At 35.7% G+C, this 22830-nt stretch overlaps 1 protein-coding gene across 4 annotated transcripts in view; it reads right to left on the bottom strand.

Annotated features, from left to right (window-relative positions):
* Positions 1-2753: 2753 nt before the first annotated feature.
* KLC1 (kinesin light chain 1) overlaps positions 2754-22830 on the bottom strand; it is a 45833-nt gene continuing 25756 nt past the window's right edge. Inside the window, exons 10-16 of one of the 4 annotated variants that reach the window (XM_074908748.1) lie at positions 22075-22124; positions 21920-21987; positions 20373-20481; positions 16889-17050; positions 11499-11629; positions 6742-6808; positions 2754-5352 (exon numbers count right to left, since the gene is read on the bottom strand). In XM_074908748.1, the coding sequence (XP_074764849.1) occupies positions 5287-5352; positions 6742-6808; positions 11499-11629; positions 16889-17050; positions 20373-20481; positions 21920-21987; positions 22075-22124 (653 nt within the window). In that variant the 3' untranslated portion in view covers positions 2754-5286. The remainder of the gene's footprint in view (positions 5353-6741; positions 6809-11498; positions 11630-16888; positions 17051-20372; positions 20482-21919; positions 21988-22074; positions 22125-22830) is intronic. The other 3 variants (XM_074908749.1, XM_074908750.1, XM_074908752.1) reach the window with 3 other exon arrangements.

Raw genomic sequence — 22830 nt, 5'->3', positions numbered from 1 at the left:
AGTAGGTTTCGTAGCTCATCATCACACACAAACCCTGAACCTCTAAAATGCCACCAGCCCATCCCTCACAGCAGCTGAATGTTCAGCAGCAGTTTCTATCCCTTTCTTTAGTGACTCACACACAGTCAGAAATCCAGGATGTTCATCCAGCAGCAGCAGAGCTCTGGGGGTGCAAACTCTCAAGACTGAACTAAGCACTCGCCCTCTCTGAAGCCTAGGGGCACGAGTGTTAAAAGATGCTTAACTTTTAATAAATGCAATTTAAGAACCTTCCCTTTATACAGCTTTATTCATCTTTGGATTTCACAATTGAGAATTGTTTCTATACAGGAAAATGCTGAAGTAATTTTTTACAAAGATTTACATTCTAGAATGTATTAAGTATATAATCTTTATCCTGTAAAACTACATTTAAATCTTTTTCTACACTTTGAAAAGAAATGTTAAATGACACTTGAGAAGCTTTTGAACAGTTTCCAATTAATCTACAGATCTGTGATGTATTTAAAGATGCCTTTTTCAGCAGAAATATCATACAGGGTTCTGGAAATGTAGAACCAAATTAGTTTGTGCTTGGTGAAGATAAAGAATTTACACAATTGACCTATTAAGAAAACAGAGGTAATAAAGAACACTAATGCTTATTACAAGTTACTCGATGAAATCACAGTGAATTACTACTCCTTGTTACAAAGGGAGGCAAGACAAACAGGCAAAGTCTGAATAGGATTTCATCCATAGGCGTAACTACACACGGAAATCAAAATGCAGCATCTTAAAGCCAATTGTGGAAGGTTTATTTTTTTAAAAATCAAACATGAAATCCACATATCAGGGGGAGGGGGGGAATGTTTCTCCTCAAGGAGGATACACTGACATTACAAATGGTTTTCTGGTTTTGCTGTTGTTGGGTTCTGGTTTTGTTTTCTAAACCAGGTCCTAGAAAACAAAAAATACCCTTCCTGACTGCACAGAACTCATCTGGCTTAATTATACTGTAACCGACCACCACTGCTGTATCATGCTTCTACTACATAATTTAAAACTAAAGACTCACTGACTTTCCATGCTTGAATTAGGACTTGAGTATAAATATAGGGAGCCTAAGGATAGATCTGGTTTTAAAAACTACTTCACTGTGCTTGTTCCATGCTGTATACAATTTTTAGGCTCTCTTGCTTGTATGTGCCAGCACAAATGACAGAGCAGCTTTGAGCTTTCTGATGTAGCTGGAGCATTAAATGAGCTTCCAACTAGATTCTGTAAATATTTCTTATTTTAAAGCAGCCATAACTTTGCAGCTCCACTATGAACATAAGCATCTTCTCAGCAGCTTGTGTCCTTTGACCTCTATCAGATGGTGGCACTGTGTTTTGCTTCTTGATTTGTTGTTTCAGGCTTTTTTTCAAAGAAACTATTGATCTTGACTATTCCATGTACTGAGACTATTATGAATGGTTTGCGGAGAAAAAAAAAAAAAAAATATATTCAAGATTTCCCTTCTAAACTAATTTTTTTAAAAAGCCAATGTTTATACCAATACTTCTATAAGTCTGTGACAATGTAAAGTTGCTACAATGAAACGGTAAACTTCAGTGTGACATCTTTTAACATTTATTCTCTCAGTACAGGCTAACATTACCAAAAATGCAGTTCTCTTAGCAGCTTTCAGACAAAATACATGACCTGCATAACAAAAACTAAAGTAACTTGAACTCATCAAGTATTGTAAACACTTCCAACGAAGCACTGCACACCCCTTTTACTATGTATTTACAACAGAACCACACCATTTTCAAAATTACTGGATTCAAATGGTACAATTTAAACACAAATCCTTCTCAAGCTTAAAACCATTTTAATCTACCACCATTCAGGAGGGCTTGGGGAGATGGGGAGGGTGTTGATTGTTTTAAGAAAAGGTACAAGCTGTAGATAATGCATCCAATTGTTTTTCTGCTAAGTGCTTTGTTCTATCACTGCAGTACTGCAAGCACAAACATCACAGCAGTAGTTCAGTTATTCCTCTAAAAGAGGAGCAAATCATGAAACAGTTACATTTTACAATAATATTTAGTAAGATCTAAACTCAAGACCAAATATTGCCAATATTCCTAAAGACTTGGTACACCACCAGACAGACAGAAGGGCAACAGGCACCTTTTCATCAGTTACAATTCAATGTATGATTCATCCTACGTGTGACTGTTGCTGACTGTACCCCAGAACCAGCCACTGTTTGGAGGAGAATCTCGAGGAACTGGCCTAACCTGGAGTCCTCGTTACGTTTTTTATGAAGTTCACCCTTACAGTTCTGGGCAGGGACAAATACGCTAGATTAAAAACACAACAGCACTACCAAGGTTGCAGTTTTCCTAAAGATGTCTGACAATTTTGAAGGTCTTTTCTAGTTTTCAGTTTAATCAGAGCTGTTGATTTAGTTTGACCTCCCAGAATTACACAATTGCATATTCTGGTTTTATACTTTATGCAGATTGTTAGCTACAACTGGAACAGAAAAAATTCAGAAAGACTTACATAAAAGCTAACTAAGCAGCCCACCTGAAATCTAAATGTATATAAACCATGTCCTGACAGTACTTAATTCACGATTCAAACACAAGGAAAGTTGGCCTTAACTTTGTTTTTGCACTTCACAAGTTCTTCTCAAACTGCAAACAGCTAACTGACTCCTAACTGTAAGGATGTGGCTATCATTCTTGGGGATTTATGGAACTTGTTTCTTCTCTGAAAAAAAAAAAAAAAAATTAAATATAAGAATTGTTTAATAAGGAGTAGCTCAACAACTTAATCTTCCAGCACACTTTAAAACACTATATAAAGGTTTAAAACATTTAAAAGCACAGTACTAGTAATACCACCAACAGTAAGATCCTGAACAGGAAAGTTCCCTCACTATCACCATCAACATAACATAGTCTTGCATTTTAAAAATTTAACGTACATCATAATCTGGCATGATTAAATATTTTATTGCTATTTACACAAGGGTTTTTTTTGTGAGGCTGTAAAAATAATTTTCCTTCAAAGTTGAAAGATGAATGTAAAAACCACATTTTTCCTTTTTTTTTTTTTTTTTTTTTTTTTAAAGTAATCCCTTACCACGCAAATCAGCTCTGTGTCTAGAGAGTTTTGTGGGGTTTTTGGAAGCTCTGAGTGCAGCACTGAGCTCTACAGCACCGGGCCTTACAAGCCCCGCCGAGAGCATGGCGCGGGCGGGGCAGGGGCTGACTGCAAGGGCAGTTTGCAGCGGGAGCTTCTGATGGCAACGGCCCGAGGGAGGCGACACCGTCGCCGGCTGCTGGGCGAAGCGAGGGCTGCGGCAGGGTCCTGCCCGCCCGCCGCTTGGGCACGGGTACCCAGCCTGCCTGGAGCCCGGCGTACAGTTCCTCCTGCAAAGCCAGCTCAGTCTGGCCTCGTGCAGAAAACCAAATTCATCACGTTTTGCTTTTTTTTGGGGGGGGGAGTATATATATTATGTATTTTTTAATATTAACAGCTCTTAATAAAAAGATTAAAACTCCAAAGTCTACATTATATGAGTATATATTGTTAAGATAACTGAGCAGCAATCTGCTCTCGCTCGAGTTCATTAATGAATTGCACTACTCTGTGCTAAAACTTCTACATATTAGCAGCATCATATCTCACGGTTTCTAAACTGTCTTTATAGCAGGTATACCATACACAGCTTTCTTTAAAGAGATGCTAATAAGGTACCTCCTGGTAAACACAGTCAAGTGCATTACATACACAACTTTTTTGCATCACGTAACACAATTTAAAACCAGATGTAAAGCCAGTCAAAATACTTCTATGAAGTACTAAATCTAATGACTCTTCACAGCCGGTTCAAATACTAAAACTTGCTTATGTCCCTCTGGGTTTACCTCCTTCGGTTGGTGCCAACCTTGAATGAATATTCCAGCTTTTCCCAAAATTAGTTTCATTCAGCATTTTCTAACTCACAACTATGACCACAAATACATTTGTACACACGCTGGTTATTTTTTTTTACTTTCTCATCCAACTTCACATGAATAAGGATTTTTACAAAAGATGAACAAAATTACAAGCTTTACAGAAAAGCAAAAGGAAATACTAGTGTTTATAAAATACTTAAAACCATACATACTTAGTTCCAGCAGCAGTCCTATATACAGACAGCATATATATTAACCATAAGTAGATTTAACATGGACATGTGGTCAAACAAGTTGCTTGCCACTTATGGCCATCTAGTGCCTCCACCAGGGCCCTTAGGATCTGAGTGGTCCTTTGCACAGCAGTTACTCCACAGCGTAACAGCTTGGCGTGCAGTTCCCTGCTTCTGCTGTCATCAGCCATTACGGAGAAATGCAGGATTTGGGATCAGCATACGGAAATGCTAGAGCACTTTCAGCATACAGAGAATGGGATTGTGAATTCCAGTGGACAAGCAAGAAAGTCAACCTGAGGCTTGATGTTTCCCTAAGAGCAACAGCAGCTGCTCTGGGACAGCTGCAGTCCAAAACTTGTGTATTCTTCAACCACACAGGGTAAAGGTCAAAACATTTTCCGTTTCTTCTGATCAACATGAACTGTCCTGTCTCCATCGACTATTGTGCCCTAAGACTTATATCAACAAGTAGCAAAGTTATGGTCACAGGTATTGCTATTCATGCTAGCTGTATGTTGTGTAACCCCAACCGTCTCTTCTGTAAAATTTAACTGCTCGATCTAGTGGTTAATTAAGCCGTGTCTAAGTGCTGTTTTGCCAGCTAAGGTTTCTAACATGACAACAATCAGTGCTGCAAAGGAAAGCCCCACCAATACAGTATGCTCAATTTGACTTTATACAGTAATGCGCATAAATTTATCCTTTTCTCATTCCAGCACTGTATGTATTTACTGCTACACATTTCATTTTGCCTGCATTTTCAAACAACTTTGCATTTTGGTATGCTTTAAATATGTTTGCATTTTTACATTTTTTTGGCTGCTGTAATACTCAGATCTATTAAAGAAATCAACGTAAGTAGCATGAATGGGAGCAGTGCAATGAGCAACATACATCTGTATAGTTTTCCTTTAGAAGAAAATACCCACTAATGCAGTGATTAAACTTGTCCCTATTTAGAAAAGTAGAAACAGCAGTCCTTTGAAAAAAAACCAAGAATCTATAAACTAGGTGTTCCTATACATAATGATGAGGAACCAAAGCTTTGAAGGTCTCAGTGCTTCTTTATTCACAAAGGAATATTAGCTAGCTTCTGTCCAAGAATCTCAATGCGCCAAATCAGTATGACTGACACTCAGAGCTCTCGAGTCTGTCAGACAATTATTTCGTTCCTGTGTGAAGGGGAAAAAAACAAATAAATTAAGTAGATGTCCAGATAGTTCAAGCAAATAAACAAAATTACTAGTGTTAACAAACAGGAACAAACAAGTATGAGGAACTACGGAGAACTGGCCTTGTTCGTGTTGGGTAGGGGGACTCTCTTCCCCATACTCCAATAAATATCTTTTTCCCCAAACTTTCAACTAGCAATACGGATAAGATCTATTGATACGCACATACACCCTTTACAGTCCTGACCAAGTCCTACCAGAAATGCAAGAGCCCATCTATGGGAATTGCCAGGAGTGTCTATAGGGTGAATGAAGAAAAGTTCACAAGAAGTGAGAACTAATTTTGATGTCACAGCACACACACCAACAATAATTTACTCTTCTGGAAGTCACCAACTATATACTACAGATATGGTTTAGGAGCACCTGGGGCATGACATTCTGAAACCTTGGCGCTATTGCTTTGAAGAATTATGCTTTACCCTGGATTTGTTTTTTGGCTGAACTTCACTCTAAGCAAAGTTTTGTACACATTTCACACCACAGAAAACTCTGCAGTACACTGATTAGAGGTAACATAGTTAAGACACCTTTATGCCACTCAACAGTAAAATGAGAGCCATACAGTTTGGGGTTTCTTGCTACCATAGGACAAATAGTGACAAAGATCCTCATGTACAGTTTTGTTAGTACAGAAGCAATTTTATCTTCCTAAAATTAGTTGGAGTTACTGTGTTAGTAAAATGCACAACAGTGTTTAGAACGCAGAACATCGCCAGCTTATTTGACAATATAAGAAACAGTGACTTATTAGGTAAAAACAGGAACTGGGACGTGGCAATCGGGCACACCATATACAGTTAAGCAAAATAAGGAAGTTTCATATTAGCAGAAGCGTAACATAGACCAGACAAACTTTCAGAGACTGCTCCTGTACAACCTCAGAAACAACGGAAGTTGCATTTAAGGGAATCTGAAAATGTACAGCAATCAAGATTTTTGGACCCTTTGCAATAATGGGGATGAAGTAAAAAATACTTAGTAACTGGGCTTTAAAAGTTCCTGCATTTTCAAGTATCGTTTACAAGAACACAAGATTCCAGCAGTTTTGTATCCACTGTAACAGTTAGAAGATCCACAGCCAGAGACTGCTTGATATCATAAAAGCCAATGCTCTTCACAGGTCAGACTTTAAGCACTTGCTTAAAATTAAGCATAATTCACAAAAGTGTTACGGAACAATGCCTTAAGCATACGCCTTAAACATCTTACAGAAGCAGGATCTTACCAATCCCTAGGTGTTTGTTGTTTTATTATTTATAACATTCTTTTTATCTCAAACCCTACTAATGATATCTACTTTTGTAAGAGTATTGTAGGGCTTCTTACTTGAAAATGATCTTCAGTAGCCTTGCCACCCATGTTAAGAACATTCAGAGAACTGGCACGCTTCATGCTGCAACCAGGACAGTGAACATGCAAGGATAAACCAATCAGAATAGCTGAAAACTAACAGCTCTAAAAACACAAGTAATAACAACGAGCAATGCACAGTTAAGGGAGTTTTAACAGTGCCCCAAAACTGATCTGAAGGATTCCCTTTAAGATAACTAACTACATAACTTAGAATTCTATGTTAATACTCAGTTCTAAATTACATATAAAACCAAAAAAATTACAAGCTCCTCAGAGCTTAAACATTTCAGGCAACTGATTTCATTTCAACTCAAAATAAAATCTCAGTTTTCAAAGCATATCAAATTAATACACTGTCTTAGCATTGATTTTTAATTAACTAATTCTCAGTTTCAACTTTATGCAGCTTCTTACAAAAGCATCAAAATATTCAGACAGTTTAGGGAAAAAAACCGTGAAACATGAGTAAGTTTGTCGCATAGGCAGCATTTAACTTGGCAAAGCTACAACAAACATTAGTTTAGTACTTTCTGCCTCATCTAGGCAAGTCTCCAGAATCTATTTCAAAAAGCATTTAAAAATCTTTTATTTTAAACATTTCAAAGTGAAGGGAGATAAGATGGTTGGTGCTACGAACTCTGGTTATGATTTTGGCTTTACAATGCTCTGAGCAGTGGTAATAACAACCCTAGATCACCGTACTGAAAGAAACAGATGAGGAAAAAAAAAAATTAATCATCAACACAGGAAAAATATCACTGTATTAACAGTAATATCTACTGCTGTTTGAGATGAGGATTAATAGTTTATCTACATTTCTCAAACATGTACAAAATTTAAGAAAAATGTTTTTAAGCGTGTGTAGTGAGATTCAAAATTAGCCTTAAAATTCTTATCATCATGGTGACAACAGGAACGTCTGATGTCCTTTATCCCAAAGTGTCTGTACACTACACAGAATGTTCTGTGTTTGCTTTGATTTTTCACTAGATCTTTAACTACTTCCCAACTACTAAATGAGGGCTTTGTATACATATTTGATGAACTTTTGTTCACAAGACAATGAGGCCCTAATCCTGCAGTGCTACCTACAGCTTTAGAGACAACTGGCCAGGCCAATGCAGTTTCCAATGCCTTCCAATAACATGGAAAGGTTTATCCATACAGATCACATCAGATTATTAACCAGTTTTTCTATCTACTGAAGCAAGACTACTAACAGTCAAAGTCAAGGACGAGTTTTAAACGCTTACGTGAAGCAAGGGTTTAGCAGAATAATGAACCAAAACACTAACACACACAGGCACCAGCTGCCACATAACACAGGCTTACTGGTTTTTCCTAGCATTAAATCTGAACGTTTCAACAAAAGCTAGAACGCACACAATTTAAAGTATCTGACATAAGTGTTAGCAACAACAAAGCAAGGAATCATGCATGGTATACACCTCTCATTTATTCAAGGAAACATACAACAGAGGTTATATATGAAAGTCAAAGTAAGTTAATCTGTAAAACACAAACAAAACATTACATAAAACTCTCCAAAAGAGCATAAAGGTTTATGGAAAACCTTCCAGGGAAACAGAAAATCCACCAATAAAAATTTACATGCATACTTCTAGGTTCCTGATGAAGTGCCAATTAAAGAAAATTTTTTATCACACATGAGATACTAGTTTGTTTGTGGGTTGGTGGTTTGTTTGGTTTTGCTTGTTTGTTTGTTTTTTAAAAAACAACATACTTAAGAATTTAGTCTGGCAACTGTACTTTTAATTCCTTCCATATTAGCAACTTGAGTGCACAAATAGCATGCAGTTGTTTTTCTGGTGCGTAAGTAATAGCAATAATGAAAGCCTTTTTTTAAGTTACAAATCTTAACTGTTCTGCTATAGGATCAAAATTTTAAAAGTGACAAAAATCAAACCTAACACTAATTAAGGAAAGTTAAATTATTACAGAACTGAATTCTGAAATATGATAAAGAAAGAAAGAAATGATACCATGCTTCAGGTATTGTATCTTTCAATAAACAGTTCTTAAGAGATCTGTTTGTTGTCAAAAAGGCTTTTACATGATTTTACAGAAACAATTTCCCTGATGAGTTTTCCACTTTATTCTCTTCAACCTTCTGTATCAAGCAACCACATGAAAACTAAGTCTGTCTTTCATGCTGCGCTATCAATGTACTTCTATTTGAGTATTTCTCACTCAGAATCACATCTGCACTGTCAATTACTATTTACAGAAGCACAGAGTAAGTAGCAGGTGTAAATCAATTTCAAAATAAAGTCTTCATAGAGACACAGGCAGGGAATGCAGAGGTGTACTGGTAAGGAGGGAGGCACGCCTGTCTTCCACCTAGAGTGGCTGACTTCACAGCAAAAATGATTTATGTGTGTGCTATGTCCGTACTGTAATATTCAGCTATCAAACACACTAAAAATGAAAGGTTTGCATAATCAAAACTGAATTTTCCTTTTATTAAACTCAGAAGTAGAAAAAAATAACTATTTACTAAAAGTTTCTTCAGAAAATAAAATCAAAATTACTTACTGGAATATCAGTATGTACAGCTATGCTTCACAATCTACAAAGCTGGTGTTTAATACCAGAAATCTTTGCATTTGTTATTAAAACCAGCTAATATAAATTAGGATTAAAAAACGTCTCTCTCTTACAAGAACAGAAATTGTATTATTTCTTGTCTGAATACACTCAACGTGTCTATCTACTACATAAAAGCCTGTCAATGCAATTGCAAATTTTAAGAATAGATTATTGAGAACTACAGTGACATTTGAAAAACAAGAATACTTCATCAGAAAGGGAAAGCAAGAAAAATATTGCCTTGTCTTCAAATTTGTTTCACATTAATTTCTTTATTTGAGGAAATCTTATCTGGTGATACAGACCCCACAATATAATTGATGCTAATGTGGGTAGATTACTTCTGCGTTGGTCGGATAACACTACTGAAGTGCAGACAATAAAAAGGCAGAGGAGTTCTTACAGGACACTGCAAAGCCAAATGTCTTCAGTTACATGCAAGCACAATTTCCTACACCTATAATTACAGAGTTACTTTACCCGCAGAAAGTTAGCTCTATTTACTACAGAGAACAAGGAATAAAACTCTTGGATTTTAAGAAACTGAAAACCTTTCCATGTCTCACAAAAATGAGGAGAAAAAAACAATATTAGCTATGAATATATGCATCTATTCATAGAAGAATATACCTGGACTATGATGTATGAACTCTAGACAGAACTGAATAGAAACAGAAAACCCATGTATAAAAATGCCATATAAAAATGTATAAACTTATAAAAACTGAAGACAAAGTAGGATATTCCTTTTATTCTATTTTGGCTTGCATTTGCTTGCTTTTCCTAAAGTACTTTAAGTTTACATATTTCCTTCTTCTAATCCTATGCTTTTTCACAGTTTATTCCCAATCTATCATCTCAGAGGCAGTTCTTATTGATGTATCAATAAAGGAAAAGGGATTTTTGAACTTGCATTTGCATCGGTGCCTTCAACATCAAGTCTCTGGCAGCCAAGAGTGAGATTTTAATTAACTATTATAAAAATCAGATCAGGCTGAATTTGAAACAGATAACTGAGGAAGTGAATTCTACGTGTACACAATGTTTTACAGCCTCATAAAAACACTAAAGCAAAGCTTCACTCCTGGAGCACTTCACAGTACATTGAGACCCTGCCTCAATATCACTGTCTCAGGCATCACCATCATCACCATCTACTATATTACTCCTAGATCCAGTTGCTCCGTCAGAAGGCACTCCAAGTTCTCCGATTTAACTGTTTTAAAGCTTAGGTTCAAAATTCCAATGTCATACAGTTTCCTGTCAACGAAATGAGTTGCTGTTTTCCACATCAAGGGGGAAAAACCCTACAAAACTGACTGCAATTATGCCAGGGGCAAGAGGGAACACCCATGAGTGCTATTATGAAAAAGAGTAGTACGTTTTAATGTGTACTTCTCTGCAGCAGCCAATAAATGATGAATGTGTTTATGCATTTATCAGAAATATTACATACACCCAAATCCATCATCACATGGTAAACAGGAAAGAGTGAGTAGTCAGATTCATTAAAATTTGAATTTTTACCACTGACTACACTGAAGCCAAAACATTAATGAGACGCACAATTAGTTTCAAGTTTTTCAACATTTTCCTCTGCTCTCTGAAATCTGGGTTTTCCAAAAATAGAAACTAAGAAGGGCTCAAGACAGTAATTCTCTTTATACCCACAGTAATATATCAAACTATACTAAAAACATACCAAGACATTAAGCAATATCAAGAATATTAGCTGTGGGTTTACTGTATTGAAGCTTTTCTTGTAAAAATAAGTAACATTTATTATTCTTCACTGCTGTGTGAAAAGGAGAATTTTGCAGGCAACTAACATTTATCAATAATTCTATGAGGCCTTTCTATTCCTCAAGTGGCTAGAGCAGTAAAAAGGAAAGAAACACTATTAGAATTAACTCTTAAAAGCAAATATAATTCCTCAGATGTTACAGAACTTTCATTATAAATTTAATAAATTGTTTCCTATTTTATTTTTCTTTAAGATATAAATCTATATGATATGCAGTTAGCTAAGCAGAGAAGAATACACTGCCCTAGGTACTACACTAGGCTACACGGGGGCACAGAACGAGGGCACACCAGCACAGCTAAGAGCAGATAATTACCCTGGATTCTTTGGTTCACTGTCCCGTGAACTTCCTCCCTTCAGCTTTCTAACCAGCTTCTCACTGCTGCGTCTAATGGAAGCACGAAGTTTGCTAAAGGAACCACTGCGTTTTAAAGATCCAGTGCCATCCTGAAAAAAATTGAACAAATGTGAAACTGCAAAAGTTTGTTGCCCTCCCCCTAACCCTGGCTCAAAAACATTTCATTGATGAATATATATTTTTTAATTGCTATTAATATATACTTGGTACAATTACTTAAACACATAATACCATATAGCTACAACTTTACAAAAACAAAAAGGCTCCTTCCAAATTATAACCAAGATTTCTAAAATATGAAGACATGCTCAAGCCATCATTCGTAATAATTAATAAAAACCCATCACAGCAGTTAAACAATTCACCATCACCATGTCACCATTTCGTATGAGCGCACTGCAGTTAACAGAGTACAAGCCCCAAGCAAAAGCATTCCCTCAGTCTAAGAAGAAAATGGTTTCATTCTTTCTAAGTATCTACATTACTTGCAAACATGTTTGATTAATCCTAAAATCCTTAAAGATATTTCTGATCAGAAACATGTATGGTTAAATTCCTGTGCTTCATTTTAACTTTCACCAAAGAAAATGTAAAACATGATGAAATTAATTTTTCATAGATTGCATTCATGTTTTACACAGCTGTGCTGATACAAAGAAGCTTCCAATGGACCACAATTCTATTTTTAAATGTTTTACTCTTAAAAACCCAACTGTTTAGTAAGATTAGAAGTGACCTTTTCCTACTTCACAGAAATCCTATGTGATTATGAAGAATTGTAAAAGAATTGTAAAAGAAGAAAGTACTACTAAGCAGACAAAGACAGACACCTGAGTTGGAGTGAGTTTATTAGAAGTTAGAAAGACAAATACACAAATCACTGAACACCAAGATTAGTAGAGAAAAGCATAATTGCCAAAATCTCACACAAAGACTAAACAGCAATGCTACTTTAGAATAACCATAAGTGAAGACATCCAGAGTTCCATATTGATGTTAACCATGTAATAGTTCTCTAAATACATTTTAAAGCACTTGAAGTACATGCCTTACTTTTACGGGTTTTGTTTTGTTTTTTCTCCTGTAAAGATCACCATCATGCCATTTCAATAATACCTTGTGTGATACTTTTAACTACCTTTTTTTCCATAGTGAACAAGCTACTTATAAAGTTCATTGTTACTTGGTTGGTTTTTGTGGTTTTTACTAATGTATTACACAGCAAATGGTTGTAATAACATTTTGTATGACTAGATACATATCTGGCAAAAGCTACACATGTACAGAAATAGAAAACCAAAAAAAGACACCAGCACTGAAGGAATGGCCAGTTTACAGGGAAGTGTAGCTCTGACAAGAATCTTAAGGGGTTTGCTAAAACACAGCAGTCAGTACTGAAGAGAGAAGTTAAAGCTTGAAGATGGTGCACGCCCGTCATGCAGGAGACAGTATAAGAATCACAAAAGGCATCTAGGCCTGTCAGAAATGGAGAGAGAAAAACTGAATGAAACTGTTGGGAAAAATTCAACAGTTTTCAATTTTGAACAGTTATGTTAACAGTATTTCTAGGTCACATTCAAAATAAATTTTTTCCAGAGTATTGGGACTGCCCTTAAGGACAAAATGCAGGCCCTTACAATTACCAGAACGTACATCTTCACACAGTTCCGCCTACGTCACTAATATGCGACTTACAAATGAGCATAAATGATGCTATGCATTCCTTAAGTTAGAATTTGTATAAAATACAAAACACCTTCAAGAAGGGATCGCTTTAGTATTACATTTTGTAAACGAAGAAAGTCGGGGTTTTTTTTCAGCTGACATTAACACAAAAATAAAGGGAAAAAAAAAAAACCAACAGAAGAGAGACACAGAGCAAGGTGCATTCATTTCAGCTTTAACTTCTGTCAGGAATTTTCCTTGAAACAAAACTGCAAGAAGAAAGAGGTCTTCCCCTAACCTCCAGACAAAATTCTGTTCATTCCTTTAAAGAACTAGAATTCAACTGACCTGTATCAATTCAGTTTCACAAGTGTTTTTTAGAACATATCTATGTGTGCATGTGTGTATATATATTATCGAAGCAAAAGCTTCTCTACTTTCCCGGATGCAATGAGGCAGCTGAAAGAATTTACCTTTAAAAATAAGCTGTGGTTCAATTTACACACTTTCCATTCTTCATATAAGTACAGAGGCCATTACTGATAGTCTTAAGGTAAATGTTTTGAGAGCCTTTACCTATAGCAACTGGAACAAACGGTAATTAAAGTCATTCCTGTAAGTGACACAGTGCCTTGCTACCAAGAGATTAGAAAATCAAAATCTAACAGAGTATGTTTCAAACTAAATTGCATATATTGGTCATACTTAAAAACAGACTTCAGCTTTGCAGGATTGAATAAACTGAAGTCTAAATTCCAATTAGAACTATTACATCAGTGAAAAGACTGTTCCTGTGGTCTTAAATCAGCAATGCTATAGTAACGATAACGATCCAAAGAACAAAGGCAAGACAAATTTGGTGGGTATAGAGTATAACTATTATGCTAGCTAGGACAGTAAGAATAAGCAAACAAGCTTTTTGGTACTGTAAATCTAAAATAAAAACATCAAACTCCCAAGTTACACAGTGACTCCGTGATTAACAAAACACCTTTAAAAAATAAGCTTAGGATTAAAAAAAATTCCTAAATACAACATAAACAAACAAAATCGCAAGAGATATCCGTTTCTATGGCAAAGTTTAATTGCCAATTTATATGTCACTTCGAATGAGAATCACCTTATTACTTTTTCTTACAGCTCCCCACCATCTCCTCCTACACTTCGTAGTTGTCTGCTACAATGCCCCTCTGACAGTCTGACCCTTACTAAACAAGAGCAATTCTTATCAGCTGGTCTATGGTAGTGAAACTTATTGCTTTCATTTCACACCTGAAAGCAGACTTATGTGCCCAAAAGATTGTGGTTTTAAAGCACTGGGTTTGAATAAGAAAAGATACTTCCTCACACCATGAACAATTACCTTAAATTAAGCACTGTCATGCCATGAAGATTTTTATCTGTCCTGCAACAGGTTGCAAGATCCATTTAGAAAAATGCCAATTACAGATACCCACTGTCATTTCTACCTTGAATTTTTAAGACCAAACATTTTTTTCCACTTTTAAGTATCTTCTGTTAACTTTAAGGGATGGACTTTATTATAAGAAAGATGTAAACATGCACTACACAACCTCACTCAACATGTCCATTTTAATAGTTAATGAGGGATTTACTTCAATAGATATTTCATTTCTTTTTGTAAGAGTGTAAGACATTACATCAAAGCATCTAATGCTTTATATGGATTACATATGGAAGTCAATTACAACAAATCTTCTAACAAAAATTTTTCGTTGAAGTTTATTGCTTTACACACTTGACCTGTTCTCTCTGACAGGCAAGAACATGAGTCACCTTGACCACTTCAAAAGAATTTAAATGGAAAATACAAGCCTCTCTTCAGGATCTGCATAGAGAAGTAAAAAATTCTACTATATTTTATGAATCAGAATATTTTGTCTGGAGGGAACACAGGAGGGTAAAAAACCTACACAATATAAGTTAGAGGGAAGAACAGCACTGAGATAGAAACACTAGCAGAGTAGAGGGAGAGAGAGTTGCCCACTTTATATAAAACATTTAATACAGAATACCTTCTCTTAAGAGGGGAAAAAAGAAATAACAAAGATGAGTATAAAGCAATGCCACTTCAGCACACTAAAAATTGTCTCTTTGCCCTGAGAGATCAAAACTATTTTTCAGATCAACAAATTTTATCAGTGAGTTTGATTCAAATATTGACCTAGAAATACTGTCTATTGCTTTTCCACAGAAGGCCCTTTCAATCCAAAACCTGCATGCTTGTTTAATTAATGTCAATAACAGAAAAAAGTTTAATCCATTTAGAAAATAGTCATGCAAAGTACAGTGAAAATTAAGGGAGGAGTACAGTACACAGTTCTAATGCTGAATGGGCAAAATGAGAATTAAAAAAAAAGAGTTATCCAACCTTACTTTGTCTTTATTAATGACACAGTATTATTCACAATAGATGCTGATTGACTGTCTTGGCACTGAGAACACCAATGCCAAGAAAACAATAAAAAAGAGAGACAAAAGCAAAGATGGAAAGAACATTCTCCTTTAAGACTTAAAGAAGCAGTATGTGTTTTATCAAGGTTTCTCTGGAATGATAAACTTTGCTTCGTGTGGCTAACAAAAAAATATTGCTATTGTAAAAGAAATGAAACTTGAGAACACTCAATACTGCAAAGTAGGCTACTTCCCCTCCCATACAGCAAAAGCAGGCAACACTACTTTTATAATCTAATGGAAAATTTTCAGCAGAACTGCAGCTGGGAGTTAGTTAACAGTGCAATATATATCCCATTGCCAGCAATGGGATAAAGCATGGGAAAGTTGGTGACAGAAGCAAACAACTACATAAGGCAGATCAGTAACAGAGCTTGCACTGTCTTTCAAGTTAAAGGAAAACAATGGTTAGAAAAATGCATATGTAACCACATTACATATATGTTTTTACTTTCTGACAATTAGTGTTATACAGTGAAGCCAATACATGGGAAACAAATAGGAACAAGCTCTGACTCCAGTCAAATTCTAATATGGGAAAGTGATATTAATATTTCACTTAAGAAATGAGAAGTTACTATCATATTGTTATGTGATGGCACTGCCTCTTAAAATGGATTGTACAGCAGTTTAAAAGTTAAATTCTTTCCTCTAAAAAGTTGGGTAAGGAGGAGATGGAAATTATTTTAGTGTTAGACTGAGCACTTTAATTTACTCAAACTGCTAACACTTAGTACATCTCCACATCAAATGTTCTTTGTGATTCCAACAGTTGCAGTATTTCTAAAGAAACATTAAAAATATGGGCAAATATGACATCAAAAGGACAAAAGCAAAAGTAAGTTAATTGCCAGAACATTTCTACCAGTAAAAAGAAACCACTGACAAGCAATTGTACACCAGACCATAACCAGGACACTCAATCAGCATTAAACAACTGAAATACAACTGCTTGGGATTCTTGAAGAAATTTCACCATTCAAGACAACAACCGAAAAAATGTTTCAAAATATTACGATTTTTTTACATTACATTATGATAAACAAAGTGTTATTCTTCATTTCTTAATTGATTCTGCAAAATTACAAAATCCAAAGTAGATCAACCAAGAAACTACTGAAAGCATGATAGGCTGGTGAATGGACAACCATATTTGTTACGGTGATAATTGATCTAGGCTACTTTCTTAAACTGTGTACTGTACTTACCCCATTCCATTCTACGCTCATACTCACTTCCTCGCCTCCATCAGGACCACTCTCGTACTTTACCACATCAACATTGAGGCTTTCTCGGCTTCGCCTTTTTTCTATGCTCTCAGGGTCATTCAGCACTTCAGCAACTCTCTGTTTATGAACATTGTCAAGACCCTGAGAATCAGATAAAATGAGAAAAGGTTTTTTTTATTACAAGCTGTATTAATCTACAACTTACACACAATAACCGTATCAAGAAAGAAGTCAAACCAACCCGTAACACCATCACCCCTATTCTGCTTTCAAAGGGCAGTTAAAGATGAGCTGCTCTTTATACACTGCAGGAATCAACACAGCAAGAAGTGAACACAGCTTGGTAGTTTCAGAATTCAGTGACTTGCCATTCTTTTCCTCCTACCCTACCACTTGTCAAAGCCTCACGGTGTTCATGTCACTTACCTGAAGCCAGCTAGCTACCAGCTTAATATTTAAGCAATTTATAGATCATGAACAGACAATGCAATTCTCAATTTTCCACCTATCAAATGGCGCAGTATTAACCCACCTTTGGGAAGAATGTTGCAGGTGTCTGAAAATCTAATATCTGAGACTCAGGTTGTGTTATTTAAGAATATCAACACATGACACTTGGCACAGTAGTATAATTTACTCTTAAGAAAGAAATCAAATAGAAAATAAGCTTATAATAAAACAGACTATATATATGGTAAATAAAATATGTTTACTTTGTGTTAAAGAACGCACATCAACTACCAAATAATCCTTTAAGTATCTTAGAAGTGCTAAAATACCTTCTATGAAAGACCTGCACTAAAAATAAAGGCAAAATCTTTAACTAGAAAGTAACAAAGGTCAAATTATTCTTATTTTCAGTTTTGTTTCTTTATAATAAACCTACTCCACATCATAAATGGTATTTGCTGTCAGGAAGAGATCCCAGATGAATGCCTTACACAAGAAAATATTTTGCATCTTTCACTGTGCAGCATTAGCAGCAAATGCAGCAGGGGATCTGTGCAACAAACCCATAAAGTTTACTACAATGCAGAAAGTGAAAATCATGCCAAAATTCTTCTTAAAAGTGCATAAATAAGAATGAAAGATGTTTTAGTGCATGGAGAACTCAGGTTCTTGGTTCCCATATAGCTGCTCTCCACCCACTGAAGAGTGGAACAGCCCTTCCTAATGAAATTCTACACACAAGGAAGCATGAAACCAACATACAATGATCACATATTTTCACTTCCTTGTGGCTGTATGGTGGAGAAATGTGGCTTGAGCTCTCAGACAGCAGAGAAATAGGGTCAAAATGGCTTTTGCACCAATTCCTTTAGCAGCACAGAACACAAAAAGCATAAACCTTTAAAATCACCAGGAAGGTGATGTATCACATACAGACTCCAGGCTCAGCTCCAGAGCTATCATGTCTCATTTACCTCACACGGTTGGTTGGGTTGGATTGTTGTTTTTTTTAAAAAGTAAAATAATGAAGGGACAGGGAACTGTACTTTCCCAGTTTGTTCAATTCTATCATGAAAGATTAAGGACAAAGAACTTCAACTGGTCTTCAAAAATCTAGCATATGCATCCCAGCAGCTAAAGCAAAGCATGTGTGAAGGAGAACCGAGCTGTGGAAGACTGATGCTTTTCCACCCCTCGGAACAAAAGTACCTCGTTGCTTTTAGATGCAAAGGGGAAATGCACTAACCCTGTCTGTCCTCCTTTACTTTAACCACCTAGAATAGAGAGGTAATGTTAAATATGGCTAGTAAGACAGCACTGTTTCCTACATGTCCAAATCTAGTGCTGCATGTAATGTGATATATTATAGTATAATAGTATAGAGGTGGTATATGATGCTTCAAGGTCAAATTTTTACTGGGAAAAGTTGGTGCTCTGTTTTGGCATTCTGGAAAAAGGAAATAAACATAACTACAAGCAAAGTTTTCTTCCAGTCTTCCTATTACTATTGTATCATGCCAAACTAACCTGATTGTATCTGTTCACACTAAAAAATTATCATGTGTAATGGCAACAGTAAAACTAAGAACCAGAACAAGTAGGTTAAGATGTACGTGTTCATTTCTTATCTTCAAATCCTATTTGAATGAGAGACACATCAAAAATGAACCTTCAGTAAAAGTATGTGAAAGTCATCCTCAGTAAAAGAAAATATCTGTATCAACTATTTCCCTGACTCCTGAATTTTCCTTGTTGAGTAACTCTTCTCCCAGATTCATACTTTCCTCTTACCAGTTTCATTCCATTTATTTGGCAAACACTTGCAAGTTTTCCATCATTTTCTGTGGAAGAAAGAACTTATGCCATCTTATATCAAAGGGAACCGTTGCTGAAATCACTAGAAGAGCATGAGGTTTGCCAGGAAATTTTTGCTCTCTCACTTTTCCAGAAATCTGCTTCTACATACAAACACTGCAGTATCATTCTTTAAAAAACAACTTCAAAACAGTATAACCAATAAAATCCAGTATATTAACTGATAAAGATACGGTCCATCACCTCAGTCAGTTTACTTGAATTTAGAATTTGACTTTAGAATTTTACATGAAGATATAAGGAAAAAAAACTCAAACCAAACCACTTCTGGAAAAAAAAAGACAGATCTTATTTACTATTGCATAAAAGCAAAATTAAAATTGAACTTTCCAAGGTTCTTTTAATTCACTTATATGTTCTTATTTTGCTTTCCATTTTAACACTGACAAGCCATATTTACCTGTCCAGTCTTATGTACTTTTATAAAAGACATTGTATCAAATCATCCAAAAGGGAAAGGAAAAACAGAAAGCAAATAAATCCCCAACAAAAATCAAACTCTCTCTCACCTTCTAAGACTGAGAAAGTGTTACTTGAACAGCAGATCTGAGAGCACAGAGACAGCACAGAACTCCTCCACATTGCAAGAATTATAGTCCCCCCCCTTAAACTGCAATATCCATCCCATCGGTTTGCAAAAGTAACAGAAACAACAACTAATAAATTTATAATTGTCTTTTAAAGGTCTGCACCAGTCAATCAGTTGTACGAAGAAACAGAACATTTGTAAGTTTGACAGCTCCTTATTAAAAATAGAACAGCACTGCTGTCAAAGGAGATTATCAACAGAAACTCTCCATATGCCCTAGCTACAGTCTCTCTCCCAGGACATGTAGCCAACTGAAGACTGCTGGCTCACACAGTGTTTTCTGATCTTCCATTTGCCACATAATTTCACCCCCAATTTAAATCATGCCCCCAGCACACAGTGCCACTGCCCTAGCAATTAGCCAGTTTGGAAATCTTAAGATGGTTATTGGTTTATCACCAGTTCAGACTGAAATTAGCAAACAACATCAGGCACCAGACACTGAAGAGCTAAAAGTTCATATGTTCCACATGTATGATAGACAACTGAAGCTGAAAATCTGCATGACCACAAAGCAGAAATATCATTAAGGCAATTTTTCATACTTGCCTGCTTACGAGATCTCATTGCTGCCTCTTCTAATGTTTCAGCAGCTTCAAATTTGCCCTGTCGTCTGTAAAGTGCCCCAAGGTTCTTTAAGGTAGTTGTTACTGTTGGGCTATTTAAAAACAAAAAAAAAAAAAGAAGTAGTAGTATATATATACACACACAGACTAAACTTTTCTTAATTAACAAACTAATAAAAAATTAATACAGTATTTATCTTTTTTGGTAAATATTTAGTGTCTCTTGAAATATACTGTACTTCAGGTACATGGAAAAACCTGTTAACAGCTTTCAAAGTGCATTAACAGCTCACACTATGATTAGTCAGCAGCCTTGAAAATCAAAGATAGTAACTAACCTCTAGATCTATCTACTCAAGAGAAAACTGGAGTGCTATATCCTTCTGTTTCTCAGACACATCTTAAGGTGAAAGTTTAGCTCAATCTGAGTGTGTTCAACTGAATAATTGTGAAGCTTCCAGAAAATATGCCTACTCATGCATAGTGACCATTACTGTAGTATGTAGTCACAAAACAAATTAACAATTCCTTTCACCAGCTTTTACTTAACACCTACTAGCAATTTTTATGCATTCAAACTACACCTGAACAATAAAGGAAAAAAAATCCACACATTCCGTTAATAAGTCTCACACCCCAACAAGACCTTTTGTTTCAAGGACACAATGAAAATTAGCTCAGTCACAGTATTGTTGTGTGAAGTTTTGCTCCAGTAACAGCAGAGAAAAGATTTCCTCGTGCATTAGAATCAACTAGTACATGAAAAACAAACCAACAAAATGTATTGCACCCAGAGAAGATGGGGAAAAAAGAGCAGATTTCAACAGTACAAAGGTTCTGTTGCTTGTTAAATACATGAATTCAAACTCTGAAGAAATTAAAAACCCTCACTGAGCATTATCAGTACCAGGTGCAGGGGTTTTTTCTTACACTGTAACACCTGCACATTAAAAAAAAACCCACAGTAAACAAACAAAATTAAAGCAAAAATATTTCACAAAGCATAAACCAAACTGAAGTCCTTCTCCCATTTTAAAGTACACATTTTCATTCACACAAAACTGTATTCTTCAAGCTTTAGAAACAAATAATGCTTAATTGTGGCAATTTAACTTTGTTTCCTTCTGCCAGCTAGAAAACTCAAGGCTCAGTTATTTGTACAGTCTCCTTTTTGCTTCTGGCCTTCTCCCAAAGTCTTGCTGGGGCAGGGAGAGCATGTATGTCAACCAATGGTATAAAAAGAAAGAAAGATGACCTATGTTTCCACGTGAAGGGCTGCCACAAACACAACTGGTGAATTTTTATGTCACTTATTAGACCTAACCAGCCTAGATTAAAAAGCAGCCTCAGGACTTTAAAACTGCTACCATGTTCCTGAAACTCATTCTTGAGGCATGAATTTTTAACACTGTAGTTTACACCGTCCTAAGCAAGCAGCTGGTTTGGTTTCCTTTTTAAACATGCTTCAATTTGAGATTTCTGGATACTTGGGTATTGCCTCATTGTTTGTCCTGTAAAGAAATTACCCACCTGTCAACTTTGCAAGCCTTGTACCAGCCCCCATATTCTCCAAAAGATGTGCCATCTTTTTGCTTTCCCTAAAACAAAAGTAACATTGAAGAAAGTTAACTGACTTGTAACAAATAAGTAAAAGTTCAAAAAAAGTTTTATGTCAACGGCCTTACTTTGCATTCTTCCCTCTCTTCTGCATGCATCCAAATAGGCTTATTTTCATCTGATGAAACAGAAGAAAGTATTTTATAGAAGCACAAAACTACAAAATAGACAGTTTGATTTCCACCCTTCTGAAATGAAGTTGTGAACCAGGGAATTATATTGTTACCACCACAAAAAAGCTTACTCTTCATACTACAAGCAGCAGATAAATAAAACATACACCTCTTCCCTTTAGAAACAGTCACTTCTGAGAAGCTCTGAAGTCAGTATACGCTGAAATCAATTTGTCACGTGCCTGGTTTTGTGTTAAAAAACACACATTTATTTCTTTTATCGTAACAAGTGTTTTGACATCTAAGTGGAGCATATGCTACTGTCATGGAATGCAATAAAAATTCTTCACTGTGATTTACAGTTGATAAAATGCATTTGACTTCAATGTACAGTGTAATTCACAATTTAAGGGTATTTTCCCCATTCTTTGAATGTATTAATGGAGGATTCACATTAACAATGTATTTATTATATCATTAAAAATCCTGCACTGACTGAAAAGTGACATACATTTTTCTGCCCCTATAAAAACATCAAAATTGGGTTTGGTTGAACATAAAGTAAATTATGCCAGAAATACAATCCATAAAACATAAACCTAACAAAGTCTATCTCATCTAAGAAAAACTTATTTTGAATCAAACACTACTGCTGTATCTAAATGCCTTCTTAGGATGAATGTGCTTCAACACGTCTATAACCTCACTTTT

This window comes from Athene noctua, chromosome 6 (genome assembly GCF_965140245.1).
Source record: "Athene noctua chromosome 6, bAthNoc1.hap1.1, whole genome shotgun sequence".
In the NCBI taxonomy this organism is placed as follows: domain Eukaryota; kingdom Metazoa; phylum Chordata; class Aves; order Strigiformes; family Strigidae; genus Athene; species Athene noctua.
Note: the sequence above shows the minus strand (reverse complement) of the source record. Positions and strands in the feature narration are given on the sequence as shown.